General features: G+C 32.4%; 3 protein-coding genes across 5 annotated transcripts; 2 read left to right on the top strand and 1 right to left on the bottom strand.

Annotated features, from left to right (window-relative positions):
• Window positions 1–631: 631 nt before the first annotated feature.
• Window positions 632–8,086, top strand: LOC110740029 (probable protein S-acyltransferase 23). 3 transcript variants are annotated; one of them, XR_002514971.1, is made up of 14 exons: window positions 637–1,191; window positions 1,548–1,688; window positions 2,388–2,500; window positions 3,371–3,450; window positions 3,987–4,150; window positions 4,588–4,726; window positions 4,816–4,915; window positions 5,160–5,217; window positions 5,512–5,589; window positions 5,685–5,783; window positions 6,824–6,902; window positions 7,001–7,149; window positions 7,394–7,740; window positions 8,009–8,086. XR_002514971.1 is itself a non-coding variant. In XM_021920510.1 (13 exons), the coding sequence occupies exons 1-13, from the start codon at window positions 904–906 to the stop codon at window positions 7,580–7,582; spliced, it is 1,677 nt and encodes a 558-aa protein (XP_021776202.1). In that variant the 5' UTR covers window positions 637–903; the 3' UTR covers window positions 7,583–8,086. The 3 variants fall into 3 exon arrangements, 1 of the variants encoding a protein (XP_021776202.1); XR_002514972.1 differs by lacking the exon at window positions 8,009–8,086 and having other exon boundaries at window positions 632–1,191; window positions 6,824–6,906; window positions 7,394–7,584; XM_021920510.1 differs by having other exon boundaries at window positions 7,394–8,086.
• Window positions 8,087–8,924: 838 nt separating this feature from the next.
• Window positions 8,925–11,465, bottom strand: LOC110740027 (L-galactose dehydrogenase-like). The gene is made up of 5 exons (XM_021920509.1): window positions 11,083–11,465; window positions 10,366–10,594; window positions 9,975–10,274; window positions 9,757–9,885; window positions 8,925–9,286 (listed from the first exon to the last, which is right to left on the bottom strand). The coding sequence occupies exons 1-5, from the start codon at window positions 11,259–11,261 to the stop codon at window positions 9,155–9,157; spliced, it is 969 nt and encodes a 322-aa protein (XP_021776201.1). The 5' UTR covers window positions 11,262–11,465; the 3' UTR covers window positions 8,925–9,154.
• A 5,249-nt stretch (window positions 11,466–16,714) lies between these two features.
• LOC110740143 (transcription factor bHLH25-like) lies at window positions 16,715–19,277 on the top strand. The gene is made up of 4 exons (XM_021920638.1): window positions 16,715–16,750; window positions 16,946–17,437; window positions 17,818–18,174; window positions 19,203–19,277. Exons 1-4 carry the CDS (start codon window positions 16,715–16,717, stop codon window positions 19,275–19,277), a joined length of 960 nt encoding a protein of 319 aa, XP_021776330.1.
• The last annotated feature ends 3,718 nt before the right edge of the window (window positions 19,278–22,995 follow it).

Raw genomic sequence — 22,995 nt, 5'->3', positions numbered from 1 at the left:
GTTACTGTCATACCCTTTACTCTTTTCAACAACTATCTTCAACACGCTTATTGTCACTGTCACACCCTTTACTCTTTTCAACGGCTATCTTCAACTTCATTCCTCTGCCTCTGATCTCCTTTCAAAATACAGCTTAAATAAACACTTGATCTTCCTAACTTCCTCCCTGAACGAGAGAATTCTGCGATTTTGCCACCAGTCACCAGTGATCAGGGGCTGTTTAACGTTGTATTGTTCTTGCACTAAGAGGATAAAAAGTATGCCATTTGTATAATTTTATGTATTATTGTCTTTATTTAGGAGGTATTGTATTGGAGAGTGAAAAGGTTTGGTTCCATAATTACAATTATGATATAGTTTTAAGCTTTTTTTCATTTAGCATTTATAGTTAAATTGCATAATCATTTCTCACATGTGTCATTCCTAGTGTCTGTCTTAATATTATATATTGATTGATGTGGTACAAATTTTAGTTAAGTAATGGTGTATAAGGTAGAGATTCTCTTATCCTTCCTTCTAATTTCAAGTGCTTGACCCGCAATATTTAGCTAAAACTAAACGAAAACAAAACATATAATTCGATCCATTCTTATTTACAATTACAAGTACTCCGCATTTGCTTAAATAAGTTGAATGGAACATAATTCATTCATGTTGACTTGTTTTACCTCTCTCCCCAAATAATTGAACCATCTATTAATCCATGTTCCATCACTTCACCAACTCCATCACTTGGCTGCGCCATTTCTCTAATCCACCGACAAAATCCCCAATTTCGAATCTTCCAACTAATTTTAACTGAACCCCTTTAACCCCAATTAAAAACCCCAGAAAATCCCAAATCCCTAATTTCCATTTTCCCGATGATATCAACCCTAATTTCAATGTGATTCAAAAGTTAAAATGGTATCATCTTCATCAGAAATTGAAGTTGTTTCAGATTCAATCTCATCGAATCACATCAATCAACAACAACAACAACAACAGCAGCAACAACAACAACAACAACAACAACAAGTGATTGTTATTAGTGATGTTTTTACTGCTTCAGTTCATGGCGATTTGATTAAACTTCGTAAATTTGTTGAAGAAGATGGCGCTTCTCTCTCTCTTCCCGACGCTAATGGTTACTACGCTTTGCAATGGGCTGCTCTCAATAATTTCCCCAATATTGTTCAATATATTATTGAGGTATTTTTTACTGTATCAATTTTTGTCGCTTTTTTTTGTAAGATTAAAGCTGAAATTTTAAATTTGCTGCTCTTTTTTATGACGTTTGTATTAGAAATTTGCTTAATTATATTGGTTTCACAGTTATTATACCTTTAACAAATACAAATACTATATACTGGATATGTGTGTTGATTGTGATTTTCTGTAATTTTAATATGATATAATCTTGATTTGTGTATATGCTTTGATTCAGAATTATATAATGAGGTTGTTGAAATTGGGATTATAACTGGAAAATGAGCTTGTTTTATTGAATGTCTTTTGCAAATAGGGTGCTATTTGTTGAGCTTACTATTGTTTGTCTGTGATTAAAGCATGGTGGAGATGTGAATGCCACAGACCTCAGTCGGCAGACAGCGTTGCATTGGGCTGCCGTTAGAGGTTCTATCGTGGTTGCGGACCTGTTGTTGCAGAATGGGGCACGTGTTGAGGCTTCAGATGCTAATGGGTATAGGGTAATTGCTTTGCTGAATTGTTTTACAAGTTAGTACATTATTTGTTTGCGAGTAAAGTTTATATGAATGTCGGTTTGTGTCATCTTTTGGGTATAAGCTGAACTGCTTCCAGAACTAGGCAGTTCTTCGTGACAAAACGTCTATATTTGCAAGGCTAGGTACTTGCAGTTAGGGTGTTATGCATGTCATAGTATACTTTGCAGAATGTTGTTTTGACTATATCCTTTTTCCGGCTTTAAGAGATTTCCTTGGTGTTTCCTTAGTGAAGCAGTGTCGATCTACTCTTTTGTGTCTATAAATTAGGACTCCTATTCCTATAATATGGATAATATTTTCCCTTGTTTGAATTGAAATTGGTACTTTTTGAAAAAAGAAAAAAGAAAAAAGAGAGTGGGTTTAAGTTGAAGGTTCTTACATGTTTCTAAGGAGAGTGTTTAGGCCTAATATCAGATGTTCTGCTGTTGATAAATTATTCAAGCATCTACAAAGAACCTTATGTTAACAAGTTGTTGGAGAATGGCATGTGTATTATTGATATTTCTTCTTGGCTCTCATACGTTTTTTCTTGTTTGTGAATGCTCCATAATTTCTTTATAGTCTTGGTGATTTCTGCAGTAAAACACCTTAAACGTAAAAGCAGATTTTCTATTTCTGTTTGAGCCTAACTTTTGAAGCTTTTGACAATTCTACATTTCACAGGCAGTTCATGTTGCTGCTCAATATGGACAAACAGCCTTCTTAAACCACATTATTGCAAAATATAATGCTGATTTTGATGCACCAGATAATGATGGAAGGAGCCCACTGCACTGGTGAGTTTGAGCCTTGAGGCATATATATGGGAGTTTACTTGGCATGTTTGATACAATATATCAATGTATAGTGGCCTTCCATTTTATTTCTTCTTTCTTTACTCTATAAAGCATCATCAGCAGTGTATATTATGATTGAATTCTTTGCAAATCTGCAATTATTTGGCATATAAGGTGTGGTTTGGTTAAGGGCTGATGGTGCCACTGGTCTTTGTTCAGAATATGAACATAATCCTAGCTCTTGTATCGTCCTCTTGTGATTATTGTTCAATTTCCTGTATAGTTAACAACAAAGCTTCAACCTTGTGGTTCTTGCTGAATTGGAGTTGGCTATAGTAAGATGTGCTTTTGCATAGGCACAGATGACCCAAGAAAAAGGGGTGGGAGAGAAAGTGTGGGGGAGTTTTATTAGACCTAGATACACCTTAAGTACTCTTTCTTGAGTTTATCATATAGGAAGATCTGCGCATCAGTTGCCACCCCCCCCCCCCTCTCTTTTAATTTTGGGTTAGATTAAATAATGCATAGTTCATTAGCTTGAAGGCTCCCTAAGGTCTCCTTTTGCAAAATTCTATTTCACTTAAACTGTTGTCTGATGAGCCAAGTGGGATCTGTGGGTTCTATGTCTTGTCATATCTATTGCCAAGCGTTAGTTTAACTCCCGGCAAGCCTAATTATATCTTTAATCTTATTTTGCCACATTAAGGGAGCTCAGTTGGCATTTGATTTGAACTCGCTTGCTCTAGATTTTTCTTTGTTGCCATGATCTAATATTTGTTTATGATTGTAAAAAATTTATTGTCCCCTTTGATGAATTAAAAAAAGTGTTTAACAGTTTTTTAACCAGGGCTGATAATTTCCTTTGACCAGGGCTGCTTACAAGGGATTTGCAGATACAATCAGATTACTTCTGTTCAGAGATGCCAACCAAGGAAGGCAAGATAAAGAAGGTATGTCAATCATAAACTGTTCTGTTGTTATTTCATTTCTTGGTTTAAGGTCGCTCACTGATGCTACATATTAGACTAATCTTACTCTCTGGAGTATGAGCAATATCGGATGCTTAGTGTTATATTTGTACATTATGTGATTTAATTACCAATCTACTTCTGGAAAAAAGAAACACATCCCAGTTAACATATATCATATAGGTTAATACATATGTGAATGTGTAATTACACATACACGTATATCACTGTAAAATTACTTTAATAACTCTAACAAAGCACTATTATAGCTGGATAGTGGTAGTTGTATGTAGCATTGTTGTAGACGCAGTGGTACAATTTATAAGAAAAAGTGCGTAGTTTGAGAGACATTTTATTTCCAAAAGTGCTTCATCCTCTCCATTTTTTTCCTGCTCCCCAACATGTTAATAAGCTTTTATGTTTATGGTGATATTGATCTTATTCGCATCTTCGCCGGCTTTTATGCGTTATTGTGGACTTTAGATTGTCTAATTTGACGACTTTCTTTGCGTTGTTAGGTTGCACCCCTTTGCATTGGGCTGTTTTAAGGGGACATGTTGAGGCATGCAGCATACTCGTGCATGCTGGCACAAAAGAAGAATTATTGGTGAAAGATAAAGCTGGATTTACCCCAATCCAGCTAGCATATGATAAAGGTCATCGGCATGTCGCCCTTTTGCTTGTACGTGATAACAAGGATATAAATGAGACTGTGGCCTTTTTTTTTTAGAGCTTAATCAGTTCTCATTATTGTTTATTCTCTGCTCTTTTTCTTTTTATCCTCTGTAATAGTTTTCTAGCAAAGAATTTATGTTCTAAATTTCTAGTTCACGTGGGAATATCATTTGTCAAAATTCAAACCATACTGAGAGGGCTAAGAATGTCGTGTTGTTTACTTTCCCATCTCCTGACAACAAAATCAAACAAATGATGACTTCATTATAGTATCTCCTCCCCCCTTTTTTTCTTGTTTATTTCTTGTGTTTGGGAAAGGAAATGGTGAATATAATTGCATCATGCTTTGAGAAACTCTCCACTTGGGAAAAGATGACTTCAATTTTGTAGAATATAAAGATTGCTGTTTTGTTGATTTGGTGACATTTATGTTGTTCGTTTCAGTCTAAACTTCAGCGGGCTCATAATAAGAGTCTAAAAGGCACATTTTTTACTGGGAAGATTGTTGGATCTGGCTATGCTCCGTTCTTGTTTTGCACCATCTTCTGTTGCATGATCCTTTTCATTAATTCAGTTCTCTTAGGTGAGTAAGATCCATTTTTCCCACTTGCATCGGTTGAGTTTTAGATGACCTATTGCTTATCATAACTGACTTATCATAACTCAATCTAGCTCCAAGTCTTGCGAAGGTTACTGCTGCTGTTGCACTCTGGGGATGGACTGCTGTAACTCTATGTATATTTGCATTGATAATGTTTTATCGTTGTAGCAGGTATCTTCTTGATCCATTGTTTGATTCTATTTTATCATTGATATTCTAAAATGGAGAGAACATAGTTTAAATGAGAATCATTATCTTACATATGGAACCCCACTCTCTGGGCTTTTTGCTGCACATACAGGGATAGATTTGATATGTGGTTACAATATCTGTTTTATAAGTCAGATATAATACATATTCATGTTGGCTTTCTTGTTATGCTCAATTCATTAATTGGATATCTGATATATTGCAGTAAAGATCCAGGATACGTCAAAAGATCTGATAATTCTGGTGATCTTAGGAAAGCACAGGTACAATAGTTGTTTGTCATGCAATTATTATATAATAATTTTCTTTTAACATTTATAGATATTTTGATTCAAAATACTCCCTTTAATTTTTTAAACTACCCACTTTATGTTTTATTTCTGCACACCACAATATTTACACCATCCACTCACTCTGAGAGGGTAGAACAAAGCAGTCAGGGGGTATGTGGATTAAATTCCTTGAAAAAAAAAAAAATCTGAAATAGCTGTTTGAATATGAACATGGAGGGAGCATGAAGACTGAATTTCTTTTTCCTTTTTTCTGGGAATGTTCAGGATCCTTTATTGAATCTTGATATGATAGACTCCTCTGTTTGGACCGGAAATTGGTCTCAGCTTTGTCCAACATGCAAGGTAAATTTCATTGGAATTTGATTCTTTAGGTTTGATTTGTTTGCTAACTTGTTAAGTTGCTTCTGATATGTTTAGCATCTCATTTAATCTAACAGATTATTAGACCACCCCGTTCAAAGCACTGCCCTACATGTAAACACTGTATTGAACAATTTGATCATCATTGCCCTTGGATTTCCAATTGTGTGGGGAAGGTAAGTACAGTCGTACAGATGCTGGCTTCTCTTATTTTAATTTGATCATTTGTGAGTCAATTGACACTGTCTTTGTTTAGGTCTCCATTATCATGTGCTCTTATAAAAAAACTATTACCAATTGTGGGTATGACAACATAAATGTTGTGTTTATTATCTTTTTATGATTGAATTCAAAAATCATTGAACAATTACTGTTAGGCTCATTTTAATCCCTGGATGTTGCAGAATAGTGCGAATTTTCCATTTTTTATCTCATGTAGTGGACCAATCTATTCTCTCCAAATTAAGCTTATTAGATCTGAGATGGAAAAGTTGCCGTGGGATGTCATGCCATAGGTGTTATTTTTGATGCCTTGATGGTGGGTGGATTGGTGGAATATATTATCTATTCAAGATTTGGAATAAGTCAGAGAAGATAACTTAAGCTGAATGTCATGATTCATAATTTATTAAATGAGTGAACACATGGGCAAGAGAGAAAGGGTAACAATTTAGTTCATGCTGGAGAATCCTGATATTAGCTGAAAGTTGTTCCTCACTACTGTCATTTGGCCTCTGAGAGTATATCTTATTGTTGTTTATGATAGAAGTTTTATCATACTTCAATGTCCTGGCTTATTTTTGCACCACTTTCAGACTTAGAATAATTTGGTTTACTTGTGTGTTAGCTCAGTGTAATTCATGCTTGTTACGGCATAAAAAATTATGTGCGCAAATTCACTGCAAATTTGCAATAGAATGAATAGATAGTTGTTGGTTAAGTGCTCAATTTTCTTTTTTTATACTATAAATTGGTGTCATTGGTACATGGCTTTGTCTGATTGTGGGGAACTTGGATAGAAAATTAATAGTATTATTTCAAAAGGGAGGATGATGCTTACATGCTTTAGTCATCATTTCAAGTACTTCTTTTTTGTAAGGTTTTGGCTATCAGTGCTTAAAAATATATAACAAGTGCATATGTATGATAGAAATAGGATTCATTATTTTACTTAATCTTCCGCATTTTGATTCTCTATGGTCTGTCTGTGTTGCAGAGGAACAAATGGGATTTCTTTGTTTTTCTGTGTCTTGGAACAGCAACATCGTCTATTAGCGGAGTGATAGCTGTTTTAAGTATGTGAGTTTCAGTTACAATGAGCTTTTGAATATCTGCTGTACTACATTATGATGCTACATCATTCTTGGATCACAGATGTATATTTATATTACAGGAATTTGGACTGCTGTACCCGCAATTCCAACTAGTGAAACGTGGACGCATTATGTGATAACTCATTATTACGGAGTTACGGTCTTCTTGGTGATAAATTTCTTAATATTCGTCTCTGCAACAACTCTGGCAGTTGCACAAACAAGCCAGGTATGGTGATGCATAAGGCATACTTCTTGAAGCAGTCATAGCTTTATTAAGCAATTTGTAATGTTTGTTAAGAAAAAAAATTCTGTCAATTACAAAATTTTGATCCAATTAGGTGGCCCAAGAGACGTATGCTATGTCGATTACAAAATGTTGATCCAATTAGGTGGCCCAAGAGACGTATGCTATTAGCCTATTAGTAATCTTTCCTCAATATATCACAAACATCTTTCCTTTCTTAATGCAGATAGCTCGGAATATCACCACAAACGAATTGGCAAATGCCTCCCGCTACTCATATCTTCGCGGTCCGGATGGCAAGTTCCGTAATCCTTACAACCACGGATGCAAAAAGAACTGTGGTGATTTTCTTATCCAAGGCTACACCGACGATAATGAGGTCCCGTGGCTTCCCTTACATGCAGTTGCCCGGTAAAACAAGTCACTGTATCTTTACACTTGCATCCGTGGCTTCCCTTACATGCAGTTGCCCGGAAGAGCTCCTGCTGGTTCACGTTCACCAAGCACTTACCATTCTTGCGTGCGCAACATACTTCTTTACACTTGCAAGATGTCACCGCATATTCAAATCCTGTAACTTTCTCATGATTCATTCAATTGCTTTTTTTTATTTTTTATTTTTTATTTTATTTTATTATTATTATTATTATTATTATTATTATTATTATTATTATTATTATTATTATTATTATTATTATTATTATTATTATTATTTTATTTATTTTTTTAAACAATTGATCCAGTGTACAGTTGATATGTATTTTCATGTCATAAACTGATAAAAGGGAAGAGAATATGAGATGCCATGAAATTTGATTCTGCTACTTTTTTTCCCTTTCAGTTTCGTGGGGGAGAGGATTGTAACCTGTAATAAACTGTAAAGCAAGGAAAGAGAAAGAGATTTTGGACGTTTTTGCAATTATGCTGGTTGACTATGGTTACATAATTCGAGCTGTAATTTATTTGGTGATACTTTTTTTTCCTCTCTCAATTGTTAGACCAAGAGGATATATTCTATGTAAAAGTTTACAGCATGCTTTAGCTGGTAACAGGAAAGTGCACATATATCCCAGCTCCAATATATAGAGAGGTAGATTCAGACCTCGTATTTTCGTTCCAAATGCCAAGAAACTTTTCAAAAACCTTAACAACGTAAAGATTAAAGGAAGGTTAAGCCCAGTAGAAAGTGTGCAATGGAGTCTATACGCGCTTTTTAAAACCTTAGAAGATATCGTTTAATTAAACAGGAAAATACCTATCTTACCCCTCTACAAAGGTCATTAGTTGCAAATTAATGCTTTTGTGAATGAATGAAAGCAGTATGTTCAGAGTGTACCTATGATGATATTGAATGCTAAGTTCAAACCCTAATCACCAAGTTTAAGGTTTGTGTCTTCGGCTTAAAGGACAATAATCACGAAAGCAGATGGTCCTTTGAAAAATGAAAGGGACAAAAGCGAGTTTGAATCTTGAACTCCTTACAGCCTTTCATGGTGGGCAGGGTCCAAGCTTTATATTATGTATGATTATGGATCTAATATGGTCCCAAAGACCTGTGAGACTCTTTTGGCATCTAGGTGAAATTCAAATCATATATTGGTGATAATTTCGGACAATTCCAACTTGGTTTGGGTAATTCTGTTTTTTTAATCGAATACAAGTTTGTTTTTCTAGGTTTATCATGAAGCTTTCAAATTGTGGTAATTAACTAATTATTGTAAAAATATAGTGTGTGTTAGTTATGATCAAAACTGTTGGATATAAAAGCAGAAGTAAAAGTTATTGCTCCTGCAAAGGTCATAAATAACCTCTTGGAATTGTTGGGGTTTTACTACAAAAAAAAAATCATACATTTTTCTGAGTCCAAACATGAACTTTTACATGAAACAATTTCTCCGAAGATTTACACAATGCCTTCATTATTTGGTGGCGATAAAAATGAAATTCACAAGAAAACACATCTACTGCCTGCAAAGTGCAAACAATCTCAAGTTTGTTGTATACCACTGGGCCAAGTTTGATTCTTTATAGGCTTCAGGATGTTCTCTATTTCTGCAAAAGTTTTCTCATCCTTTCCTTCAGCTTCGAGTTCTAAAGCGGCAGCAACATTTTCCTCTACCTGAAATGTCAACCAAGAAAACAAGCTTACAATCCACCGGCATTTTCATGAAATGTTAAGAATCCAAGAGAATGTCATTCAGTGAGAGATTTTTCAAATCAGACTAAAAACTTATAGTGTATGTATATTTCAGGACGGCTAACAGAGTGTAATATGAAATTCTAAGGGTATAGTGTTTTTGCAATAGACTCCATACTCGAGCTATTCAGAAAGCTACAACTGGTGTTATACAGCGTTCTTCTCTGAGACTACCTTGGAAAATTACTTGAAACATCTATCTCCTAGATGATTGTTGATGATTTACTTGTTTTGTATATTGATATCCTTCACAAGGTGGCTATGCAAGACAACCGTTTTCTAAAGAACTTCGCAACCTATAGTCTTGATTCGAACAGTTCGGGAACAATAAGAAACATTAAGCTTCTCTACTTGAATATAGATAGGATGATAAGGCAAATAGGAACACTGACCTGCCTAACAGAGTTCATGCCAACAAGGGTAGTAGAAATGTCTTTGTTTGACAGGCTGTACTGCAAAGCCAACTTTGAGATATTCTTTCCATTCTTCTTACAATAATCAGCAGCAGCTTTACATGCAGCCTGCAAACAAGAAATCACAAAGATAATATGAATAACAAGGGCATAATATCTTGGGCCGATTACCGAATACTGATGAAATAGATATATACCTTAATCTCTGTTGAAGCTGGATGCCACTCTGGGGGACCATTTTCGGTATGAAGCCCCATTGAAAGTGGAGAAGCATTGATCACACCAACACCTTTGCTCTTCAAATACGGAAGCAAATCTTCTAAGGTTGAGTCATTGATACAATAGTGGCAATATGACAGAACAACATCAATTGTCCCAGGTGGAACTCGGTCAAGAACATACGTATATATTTCCAATGGAAGTCCAGTTATACCAATGAACCTAGTCTTCCCAGATTCTTTAATTTTCTGAAGGGCAGGAATCGTCTCATTGACAATCTGCATACGGAAAAACAAATGAGCACAAAGTGAATGCAGATAACACTTGTAAACCAGGTAGATGAATGAAAGAGTAACCCTGAACTCGAACCTGATCAAGAGAACCGAATTCAATATCATGACATTGTAATATATCAACATAATCAAGTTGCAACCTCTCTAGGCTTTCATCAATGCTCCTAGTCACCCTTTCAGCACTAAAATCAAAGCCTTCGGCATAACGGCCGCACTTAGTTGCAACAATATACTGATCTCTAGGTGCACCAAGTGCTTTCAAACACTTCCCAAGCACCTTCTCTGACAATGTGGCACCATAGTACCTAAACATAATTAGGTGAGATCAATTGACAAATCCCACAAAAAAAGATTCATCTTTACACTTTATCAACTTCAAAAAATGGGCCTGGCTGCAATGCGCCAGTTAGGTTCCATCCTAAAACTAATCGGACGTGTCATACATTAGCAATAATCACTCCACGTCTCCAATGTAGGACAACTCAATGTTGCATTAGATAAGTCAATAATTTTATTGCATAGAAATATAGAATAGATACCTACACTATCAATTGGTTTACAAGAAATCAAATACTGATTAATTCTGTCAAAACCATTTTAACCCTTGAACAAAATTTCAATTTTTTTAGACAAATATAAAGGATTATGGAAAAAAATTGATGCCCCAAATAAATATCACCAATCAAAATTCCAACCATTCCAAATAAATAAGCTTCAAGATAGCAATAAAATTGGGGAGAAAAACAAAAAAGGGTCATTAATATAAATGAAATTAATAGAAAGATGAACTTACGGAGAAGTGTCAAAGAAATTGATACCCAAGTTAAAAGCTTGAGTAATAGTAGCAATGGATTCTTCTTCAGAAACATCACCAAAGACTTTGCCAAGAGGAGAAGCGCCGAAACCCACACAACTGAGATTGAGGCAAGTTTTGCCCAATTCTCGGCGCTCTAATTTTTGGTGGGTATTCATTGCTATAATATGGGTTTTTGGAAGGGATGTTTTTTTGGGATGATGAAAGATAGGTGAGATCAAATTGGAATTATTCTGGTTTGGTTTTAGACCGATTACTTCAATGTGCAGCGAATTATTCGGAATTCTGCATGATTAATTTTGGTAGAAACATAAATTGTTCATTAGTGATGAAGAGAAGTTAGAGAACTAGTGGTTGTACATAGTCCAGTACATATTGGGCCTAGTAGCTGCTTCAATTGCATAGATATCGAGGTTTCATGCGATCAGCCGGCCAACCCAACACACTTCGAACTTTGTAGTCCAAACTCTTTTTTCTTTCTATTTGAGACTAGATTTAAGCAGTGGGTTGCAAACATGAGTTACAACGATGAAGCTGATGTATCGAACTATCGAAGACAGCTTAGACAAGGTGTCGATATTAAGGTCATGGGGTGTTAAAAACCATACTAGACTGGGTCGTCTTGGATAGTTTAAGGGTTTTGTACTATTTTTAAAAATTGGATCCTTATAATTGAGATAAAAATGTAATACGAGTATACAAAGCAAAAAACATGCATAGCACTATTAAGCGTTAATTAAAAAGATTGTTTCCTTGATTACGAAAGGTACTTGTATGTAGTAATGTAGAAGCTAGTTTTGTATGTTGAGTTTTATTAAAGGTTAGACTAAGCTCACTTTCATGTATGAGAGGCCAAGTCACCATACTTTTCAAAGATGTAGACGAGTTTTGATCTTATTAAATATCACTCTCAAAACTTTATCAACTAAGGTAGCTGTTATCTACATTTTAATGCAGTTTTGTGCTACCCCAATTAAATACATACGAAGTACATTTATAAATACCTAAATTTGAAAATTAGATCGATTCATATGATATCAGGGACGAAAATCAAGTCATATCAATCGATAAAGTTAAACTAAATATAACCCTTCTAAATTTGTCTATATATAGATTTATCTTTCTTCGCGAGTAAGGTGAGACGCCTAACTGCTATAGGTTACTAAACCTATCACAGTTGGGTGTTAAGACTTCCCCCTTTCTTGGCAGACTCAAATTAAATTATACACGCAATTACATGATATACAATTTGTTATAGTAAAAACATACTACAATTTATGTACTGTAAGTCAAAGTACAAGAAACACCGTTAAAAATATTACATGCATTCATAACTATATCATGCATGCATGTTCTTTAATTACAGTTTCATGTTCCTTTGTTCCAAATTACTACCTCTGTTTTTTTTAGTTTACACGTTTTGACTTTAACATTATTCACACAATTTTTTTTAACCGTGTTTTGTAATTTATACGTAATGAAAAATATAGTCATGCGGAGTCTTGTTAGATTCGTCACGATATATATTTTCAAAATATCAACTTCTTATAATTTTTGATAATCGATAATTAAAAATATTAACGGTTAAATTTATGCATTGACAAACGTGACTAATTAAAAAAACGTGTCAACTAAAAAGAAATGGAGAAAGTAACTACGGATTAGTTTATAAAAATAATTCACATCATGCTATCAAGTTTATGTCTAAACACTTTGGTATACCTATCGATATTAGAGTTTTGTTCCTCAAAGCATTCAAATCAAGATGCCAATGACAAGGATCGACAACGTATATTATTTGTCATATTTATTATTAATTTATTACATATAAACCTATTACAAGTTGCAAATGTATATAGTACATTTTTAATTAAAGTTTTTATTTTTAATACTCTATGCAAATGAATTTACGGGGACCAACCGACCAATAATGTCTCTCAATAAAATAATGTTTCGATATTCTAATTAAAATGTGCATAATTGGTACGTGGTTGTGTAAATTGATTGATGAACAGGTGATAGCGTGAGGGAAATATCCACTTTGGGATGTATGTCGTCATCTTATAGCGTGAGTTTGACTGTTTGAGAGAACAGTATCTCACAAAATCAGATGTAAATTACTTCCTCCGTTCTTTTTTATTTGACCCGTTTTGACTTTTACACTATTCATCACCTCTTTTTTGACCGTCTTTTATAAATTATATATATGTAAAAACATATTCATGTGAGATCTTGTTAGATTCGTCTCAGTAAATACTATCATAATATATATTTTCTATAATTTTTACTTATGGGGAATTAAAGTTATTGATCGTTAAAGTTATGCATTGGCAAGCATGATAAATAAAAAAGGTCAAGTAAAAAAGAATGGAGGAAGTAATATTTAATAAATAATAAATTAATAATAGTATAAGTATAATACATTCACAAAATTATGGTGGTTTAAAGCTAATGGTTAGAGTCCTAGAATTGGATTTATAAATTTATAATAGTCTATCAAAATTCGTAGAGGCAAGCTATTAGCAATTTGTTTGTTAAAAAAACTCCGTAATTGCCTAATAAAGTAAGTATTTTATATTAAGGCGATAATTAAGAAGATTAAACACAATCCAGCTTAATGTGGACTATGTGGATTATTGTTGAGCACTTTCTCTTGTGGAGTACTTTTTGAGAGGAATGGGCTAAGAACACTTTTAATTTATTTGCCATAATTTCCAAAAAAAGACATGCATCAAATCAACAAATTTTATTCCATTCCCAAATTATTTCAATTTAGAGAGTGTATATATTTTAATTAATGAGTAAATACAAATATGCTTGCTTAATTTCAAATAAATTTAGATTGATGATTCCATATAAATTCATTCTAAATTTCTAATAAGTTCAATTTCTCTATTATACTGAATGTTGCACTACTTTATATCTTAATTTTTGCTTATGTAATCGTAATGCCTTGTTGGATAATGTGCATCCTAAATTTAAGTATTAATTTGGAAATTTTTACACTCCGTACAAAACCTAATTTGCTCGTTTTATTCCTACTCGACTTCCTATATCCCTTGTCAATTTCACCAAAGGCCGATCTATCTAGTCAACGGTAATTTTTAAAGTTTGATAGCATGTGTTTTCCTATACATAGATTGTAGATTATTTAAAGAGCGTAGTAGAATATATATAAAGTGTACTTACTAAGTTACTATACAAAAAACCCTACTTATAATAACCATTGTTACCAAGCTAAATTTGGTTTACTGGTTAAGTTTGTATTTCACAATCAAGAAGTTGTGAGATCAAACTCCACTAGAGACATTTTGGGGGTGGAAATTCCCTTATCCTACCAGTATAAGAATACAATAAAAAAAATAACAGACGCTAAATACCGACTGAATATACCTGGTAGGAGTAGTAATCTTTGTTGTATTTAGTGGTCATCGCATGTAAAACAAAAGGCCAAAAAAAAAGTCAAATAGAAAGGAATGGCAACTCCTAATGTAAAGGAAATGGAAGCAATATAATGATACGTTTTGCATGGAGAAAGTCGAGAAACTTCAACATCCGAATTCACACACGACAGTCCAGATATTTCAATTCTGTTTGACCATTTCTTCACCAAATCTGACTGACTTTTTTTTTTTATTTTTATTTTTATATCAACCTTATTTATTAAGCTTACTACTATATAGCATATACTTTGTATATAATAGGATTATACTATATGATACAAGTATTTTCTAGCATTATTTTGTGTGTATGCCGGCCAAAATATGGCAGATTTCGGCTGGATTTTAAATTCTAATTACTTCTTAGCTTCTAGAAAATTAAATTAACAACTGATTAGTTTTTGATAAATTTGCCACTTTCAATTCTTACTTTCAGACTATTTTTCTTCTGTTTTACTTTTTTAATTAGACCATATTTTCATGTACGTAAATTAAAGTACGGGTTGTATTCAAGAAAAAGGTGAACTTTATTTTTTTCCTCTTCCAATAGTTTAGGATTGGAACAATTTATAAAGGTGGTATTCTCCTACTTTGATTTGACAATTTGATAAACAGTTGAAAAATGTTAAAAAGAGAGATTATAATAAAATTATTTCCTTTTTATTTTAATAAGATATTTCTTCTAGTCAAAGAATGCATAAATTATTGTCACTACCATACCTTATCCTATTTTGATTATTCTAAGTATCAATATATACAAGTGCAAATTTATAGATTTGGGAAGATCATGAAAATGAAATTATTTTGTGTACTTGTGTTTATTTAATTGAAGGAAAATATTGTCTAAGAAAAAAATACACGTTTGTTAGTTGTTGAAAGCGAAATATATAATTTTGACTACTATAAGAAGCTAAGACATGTATGTCATGAATTATTCTCACCTTAATAATGCATATTTTGGGAAAAAATAATAATTTCGGAGTGACACGTATCCATTGCATACGGCATACCCCTTTAATTTATACAAAATCCTAAGTTCGATTTTGGTTAGTTGATACTTCAACTCACAATTCACAAGGAATGTATGTTCTTCAAATTTAACTCTTCTAGAATTGATTGCATTTTTGGCTGGCCAATAAAATGATCGATGAGTTTTTGACTTGCATGTTACAAAATTATATAAACTAATCCATTTTTTATAACATAAATTGAGTTACCTAATTTGGATACAAACTTTAATTGAAACTAATATAAGTACCTTGATTAAGAATCGACTTAATATAAAAAATAAAAAATACTACGTCATTCAGTTTACATAAAAAATGTGTTTTAAAACCCAAATATGACCTAAGCACACTGCAACTAATTCATCACATGATGTGATCTCAACTGAACTAATTAACTAACTATTGTGCATACTTCACATTTACACATTGATGTGATGTTATTCTAATTTAAGAGATATACATACACATAATAACTATTTTTTCAGTCCCATTTTACTTGTTCAGATCCATTTGTTAGTCAAATGAGACAAATAAATTGGGACTTACGAGAAGGCCATAGAAAATATGTATCATTTGATGTCCATTGGCTTTTTTTTTAAATTTTTTGATAATGTGAAAGAGTACCTAATAACCAATCTATACTAGTGTAAAATACTAATGGTATATATTACTGCAACAAAAGATAGCATAACCTAATAAGAACACAATTGTAGAGAAAGACAAATATTTGGCGCGTGTCAACAAAGAGTAACTAGCCGCGTACGTTATGACTTACGACTTGTCAAACCTAAGTAAAATTAATTACTTTAATTAGCAACTAATTCAACGTCTATCTGAGTAATCATCATCTTAATTTATTATATCACACACATTAATCATATGAACCCACTCAATATACTATATTTTACTCAATATGTCCATCTAATAAAAATTCAATTAGATATATAAAGTATAACATATTATATAATCTCCATGATTTATGGTGTACCCATTACTAATAATTGTGCAAATTATAACCCATGTTCACATTATTTCGATATGTAACCCATTATATATAACAAGGTGTACGCATTAATTTCTAATCAAGATTATTATTAAGTATTATTAGCAGATTTTAAGCTTGGAAATACAATTTGTGTCAAAAAACTTGATCGAATATTATATATGGAGGCTTCCATGATTACAGGCTTCACTGATATGGTAATTAATTATAAATTTATAACTATAGCTATACAAAAAGTTAATTTATTTGTTCGTTTAAACATTTTTAATTTTTTAATATATGTCTCTAGCATCTATCTAGTCCAACCGTTGTATATCCAGCTATCCTATACATAAGACGTAACCATTTGTATGTTTGTGTGTGTCGTCTCATGCTTTGAATTTGTTTTTCAGGAATTGGATGATTTTAGCTTTATTGATCATCTGCTGCAAGTCAACTCATCATCACTTGAACAAATAGATTTATTTGGACCACCATTGTTACCTTCTTATGAAGAAGATACTTATAAAAAAGATACAAATTACAACCAATTGCAAGTTAAGAGATCTCCACAAATCGATCATCATACAATCGTCGAGGAAAAACCTCTCATCAAACAACACATAACAAATAATTGGAACTCATCATATGAGATTGATCATGCATTCACTTCACAAGATGATGATTATTCTAATATGAACATGTTATCTTTTTCATCATCAAGTTCTTCAATTAATTCACAAAATTGCATTCCTAAAGCCACTCAAGTTGCTAAGAAAAGTAGCGCCGCCTTGGCTAGCTTGTCACAACAACCTAAGGATCACATAATAGCTGAGAGGAAACGCCGAGAGAAGCTTAACCAGAGGTTCATTGCCTTGACAGCCACTATTCCTGGACTTAAGAAGGTACACATTTTATATACTCAAATTCCCTAGTTAACCCTATTATTATTTAGTTATTCGCGATAATAATATATATATATATATAATAAGGTTGTTGTTTACGTGCTCTTCCTATATAGGTAGAATTTCTCATAAAAAGTACATAATTTTCGCAGTTATTATCCAAAATGGGTTTTACCACTCTCATGAATTGAAATAAAAGTGTAAATTGTAAAAAAATATGGAAGTAATACTTAGCTTTCTAGTTTAATTTATTAGTTATACATGCTAGCTATTCGACTTGCTTCTTCTTATATGATTGTATGTCAAAAATAAAAACCCTAATTATTATTATATGATGTCACGTCTTTTTAAATATATTGGAGTGATTATTCCATGGACAGATGGACAAGGCTTCAGTCCTTGGAGATGCCATCAAATACGTGAAGCAATTGGAGAAGCAAGTGAAGAAACTCGAGGAGGTAACTAAGACAAAAACAATAGAATCCGCGGTGTTAGTGAAAAGGTCTAGGGTTTTTGAAGAGGAAGAAAATGATCAGTTTATAAAAGAAGGTCCATTATATCCAGAAATCGAAGCCAAATTCTCAAACAAAGATGTTCTTATAAGAATAAATTGTGAGAAGAAAAATGGAGTCGTCGAAAAGATCATTTCTCATATTGAAAACCTTCATTTGGTTGTTATCAATAGTAGTACCTTGGTTTTTGGATGTTCATCTATTGATGCTACAATTATTGCTCAGGTATGGTAATCACTTCTTTTTCTCCTTATGAAAAGAAATTTTCGAATTTTTCAACTGCTTACTTCCTCCGTTCCAAATTATATGACACGCTTCTTTTATCACGCTTGCCAATGCATAAATTCAACCGTAAATATCTTTAATTCTCGATAAGTAAAAATTATAAAAAGTTGATTTATTAAAAGTACACATTAAGAGGATTGTAACAAGATCCCACATGACTATGTTAAAAGCTTGTCAATGTTGCATTGTGAATAGTGTCAAAAGTCAAAGCGTGTCATCTAATTAGGAACGAAGGAAGTATTTGTTACCTCGGTTAAATTTTGTAACACCTATACATAACATATAGATAATAGAAATGATAATTTTCTAAATTAAAGTTATTTTGAAAGTAACCCTAATTGGATATTTGGATAGATGATGCACTACTATTACTATGTCTAAATAATTATTTAGACTTATCAACTTTATAAATAAGAGAGTGAGGGATATCTCAAGTGGTTTTTCTCCCAATTTTAGGGGATCTTGAGATCGATTCTCATCATCCGTCCTTGTAGTTCTCTAAAATAACAACAACAACAACAAACAAAAAAAAAAAACTTTATAAATAACTATTTGAATTAAACTGATTTTTTTATATTAAATATCCTAAATTTATTTATTTGATTTCGTTATATATGTCTAAACTTTATTTTTTTCTCGCCTTTAAAAAAAAAAAATTTACTAGCATCATCGGTGTTGTCATTATTCATAACTAGCTTAGAGGCACACGCAATGCGTGCGCGATTATCTTTTTAATTTGCTCTAATAATTAGAAAATATAACACGAAGGACTAATAAGCGAATATTACAAAATAGTGATATTCCCTCTGTTCCTAGCTAAAAGTTGACTCACTTTGCGTTTGACTCATATTTTACCTTTTCTAGTTTTTCTAAAGTATATTAAAGCGAATCAATGGTAATTAATAATCATGATAATTAAAATAAACAATTTTCAATGTCTCACAATTTTTTTTCCCTGATTAATTTAGATGGATGCTGAATTCAGTATGACAAGCAAAGATCTAGTCAGACATTTACATGCTGCTCTTAAACGTTTACTGTGACCGAATCACTTCTTACACACACAAGGAAGACTCAGATTTGCTGCTTAATTTTTTTAACTGCCTCTTTGGACTGTATTACGGAATACGGAATATACTACGAGTAGTATACGGAAAAAGCTCGAATTCTGTCGGTCATTAATAGTCGTGTGGATAATGTAATTTAGACAAGTAACGTCATGAGTTAAAATTTAATTTCCCTATAGACTTTGATCATATTTCTCTCTTTCACCCTAATTTATCGTTAAGTTTCATATTTGTACTTAATTTGCCATTTAATTAAAACAATGGTTCCGCAAACTCTAATGCTAAATCATTTTTAATTAATGATTTATCAGATTGCTAAATTTATACACCGGTAACATACATGTAAGACTATGGTTTATTTCTAAAAAGTTTTCTAATTTAAATTAAGCTTAAATAAGTGTTTTACAATTTTACTTGTTAAGTAATTTGTAACGGTCAAATTAGGCTTACAGTAATCTATCATTCGGAGTAAAACACTGGCTCATGAAATTCGATCATCAAATTGATAGAAGTCACTCTTGTCTCACAAGAAAATTAATTAAATCGTCTCATATAAGACTTTGTCTACCTATTTACAAATCTAAGGAGGATGTTTGAAGATCGACGGTCAAGATATTCTTTTAATTTGTCAAATAGAGTAGGAAAGTTGGGCCAATAATATACAACAAATGCTGAAATAGACGAGCAAATAAGGACCAAATTTAGTTAAATATTGTAAGAGATCAAGCCAACATACAAGATAGGAACATTTTAAGAGTTTCATCATATTTTTAATTTCTCTTTTGACGTTTTTTTTGTCTCAAGTGTATTAGAAGTTCTTTCACAAAGACAAGCCAAATTTTGTTGGAAAAAGACCTCAAATTTAATATAATTAACAAATTTGTTTTTTCTAGCTAATTTATGTCCTTAATAAAAAATATCGTTTACTTTTTTTTTTTCCCTTTTACCTTATGTTTCGGGTAAAAACAATAAGAATTCTAAAGAAAGTCCTTAGTCAAATGGGGTGAAGACGAGCTCGGTCCAATTACAAATGCTTAAATTATGAGGATGTAGGAGATGGAGGGATGATTAGTCCCTCCATCTCTCCCCCCCCTCCCCCTCTCCTCCCAAAGTGGTTGGGGATTCGACTCCTCATCCCCCCGTTCCTATGATAGGATGGGGGGCACTTCCTCGTATACCTTACTGATTATAAAAAAAAAATTACTAGTGCTTATACTTTGACATTCATAATTTACTATCACTCTTTTTTTGCCGCATTATTTAGCCCCAGTTATTACTAATGCTTATACTTTGACATGCGTAAAAATTGTTCACTTGATTGCCGACTTGACGACTTCCATCAATTGGTAGACATAATACACACATAAAGACAGTACATAATGTTATCCAAATGAAAATGATAATTGGACTTTACTAAATGATAGAACATAACATTAATTAAACTTCTATATTAATATTTGCAAATTGTAATTATTAGATTAATTAATAAATCAATGATATGCCCTAGTTGAGGAAGATCGATGTTAAGGGACCCAACTAGATATTGGTGACCGGATGAATAAATTAACAAGTATACATATAAGTCCATTTAATTTATGTTAGAAGAACCTAAAAACAACAAATCAGTTTAATTAATTAATTTATTTAATATTGAAGACAAATCTGCGGAAAGACAGTGGAATCTTTTGAAGCCCTTCACAAGAATACTTATCACTGCCTATATACTAAGCATATAATTAATTATATTGTATATCTGTATGAACTAAAATGATTAATTTCTCAATTTAACACATGGTAAGATAGGAGCAGTACTAATATATGTATATAAACATGCATGATCGAAAATTACAACTTTATATGACGGATTTTAGCCTTGTTACATGATGACTTAATTGAGATAATCGAAAATTACAACTTTATATGACAGAGTCCCTTCTCCCCTCGATCTCAAAAAGTGTTTGACCCGCAAATATCGGACCAAAAAACCGTGAAGGTTGAGGTACGGTCAGGGTCCTTCTCCTTACCTTTAAAAAAATACAAAGTAAAACTTTAGAGCTACAGAGTACATTAGGCATTTTTTGAATGTAGTTGTTGAATATATACATCAAATATGTTACTATGTATAAAGACTAGATTTATGTTTACAAAAATGAACTTTTATTGTATATAAGGCTGGGTAACTTTAAATAATTTTAGGGTAATTTTTAGCCGTCTTACAATAAGTTAATGAAAATCCGTTTTATTCAAGAATTTGTGTTAATTTTATTTTCTTATTGCTAATTGGGTCTATAATGACATATCGTTATGTAAACCTCGTTTTAATTTCTCATGTATGTATTGATCTTTTTCCTTCAAACTTCTTGCATGTACGACAACTCGTGTAATGAATTTTTCATTTGTTTGACTTAATTGTAAAAAGTCAACTGGAGGTTTACCTACTTGGTTGATAGTTGATACGTACATACGCTTGATAGGCTCTCTAGAAATTAAACAAAAGTATATACCATAGCGTGGTCCTTTGTAAGTAACTTAATTCCTTAATTCTCTATGAATAATGGGTACGAACATAATTAAAAAAAAATTGTACTAAATACTTCTAAATTTGTTGTCAATATTTGTAACATTCTCGAGTTTGATCTCAGAATGTTAAGTTTCGATTCAAGATGTAAATCTTACTTTTATCAATACTGAAATATTTTTTAGCACACATCATATTCTTCTAATGTGTCTTCTGAATCTACTTTCTTTTTCATTAATTACCAATAAAAAATGCAGTTCTTTTCAAATAAACAATGATACTCAAATTGCAAATAAGAACGTAATCTGAATCTCATTAAGTTAATTTGACAAAATAAGTTAAGATAAATTCCAAGTAATATCCTTACTTAACCTTTCTTGGATGGAGAACTTCTTCCTCAGTTCCTCCAACAACTCCCACTTATTTTCTTACAATTTTTAGGAAAGGAAAATAGGGGGGGGGGGAAGTAAGATAAAAAAATTAAAAAAATCGATTGTCTGTTGATATGAGAATTCAAAGTCAACACCGAGGTTCTAACCACATTATCCAACAAAAAAGGCAAAAAAGAGTGACTTTATTTGTTGCTACAATTGACGTATCTGCCGGCCTATTATTGGAAGACTTGCTCTTAATACTCGTTTTTATGGTTTGTTATACTTTTAGACGATTCTTCTTATTTTTAGGTTCCATTTTCATGTACTAAAGTTTTTTTTGGTGAAAAGGTATAATATGATTTACCAATATTTAATAAAATAGTTTCGGTTTTAGTACGGAGTATATCTTCTTCCAATATCATAATTCAATCAAGGATGTCTAGGATTGAAGGAGTACGTGAAAGGCATATATGTAACTATATAAGGACTCTGTAGTTGTGTTTTAATATAATGTGATAGCTTTGCGTACTTCCTAATATAGTATGCACACGAGCTAATCATAATAATAACAATTATTATTATTGTTTGTAAAAGTTAAAGACACTACATGTTATCACGCCTGCTTGACACATTATCTTTATCTTAGTTAAACGTACTATATGCATGATGCCATACCTGATCCAAGTTGTACAATGATGAGCATGAAAATGGCCTAGTTGGATACAAACACAACATCATATGTATGTAATACTATTGTAGTTAAAAATGGGGGATACGAGTACTATATAGAGTATGAATTATA

Source organism: Chenopodium quinoa, unplaced genomic scaffold (assembly GCF_001683475.1).
Source record: "Chenopodium quinoa cultivar QQ74 unplaced genomic scaffold, ASM168347v1, whole genome shotgun sequence".
NCBI lineage: Eukaryota > Viridiplantae > Streptophyta > Magnoliopsida > Caryophyllales > Amaranthaceae > Chenopodium > Chenopodium quinoa.
Note: the sequence above shows the minus strand (reverse complement) of the source record. Positions and strands in the feature narration are given on the sequence as shown.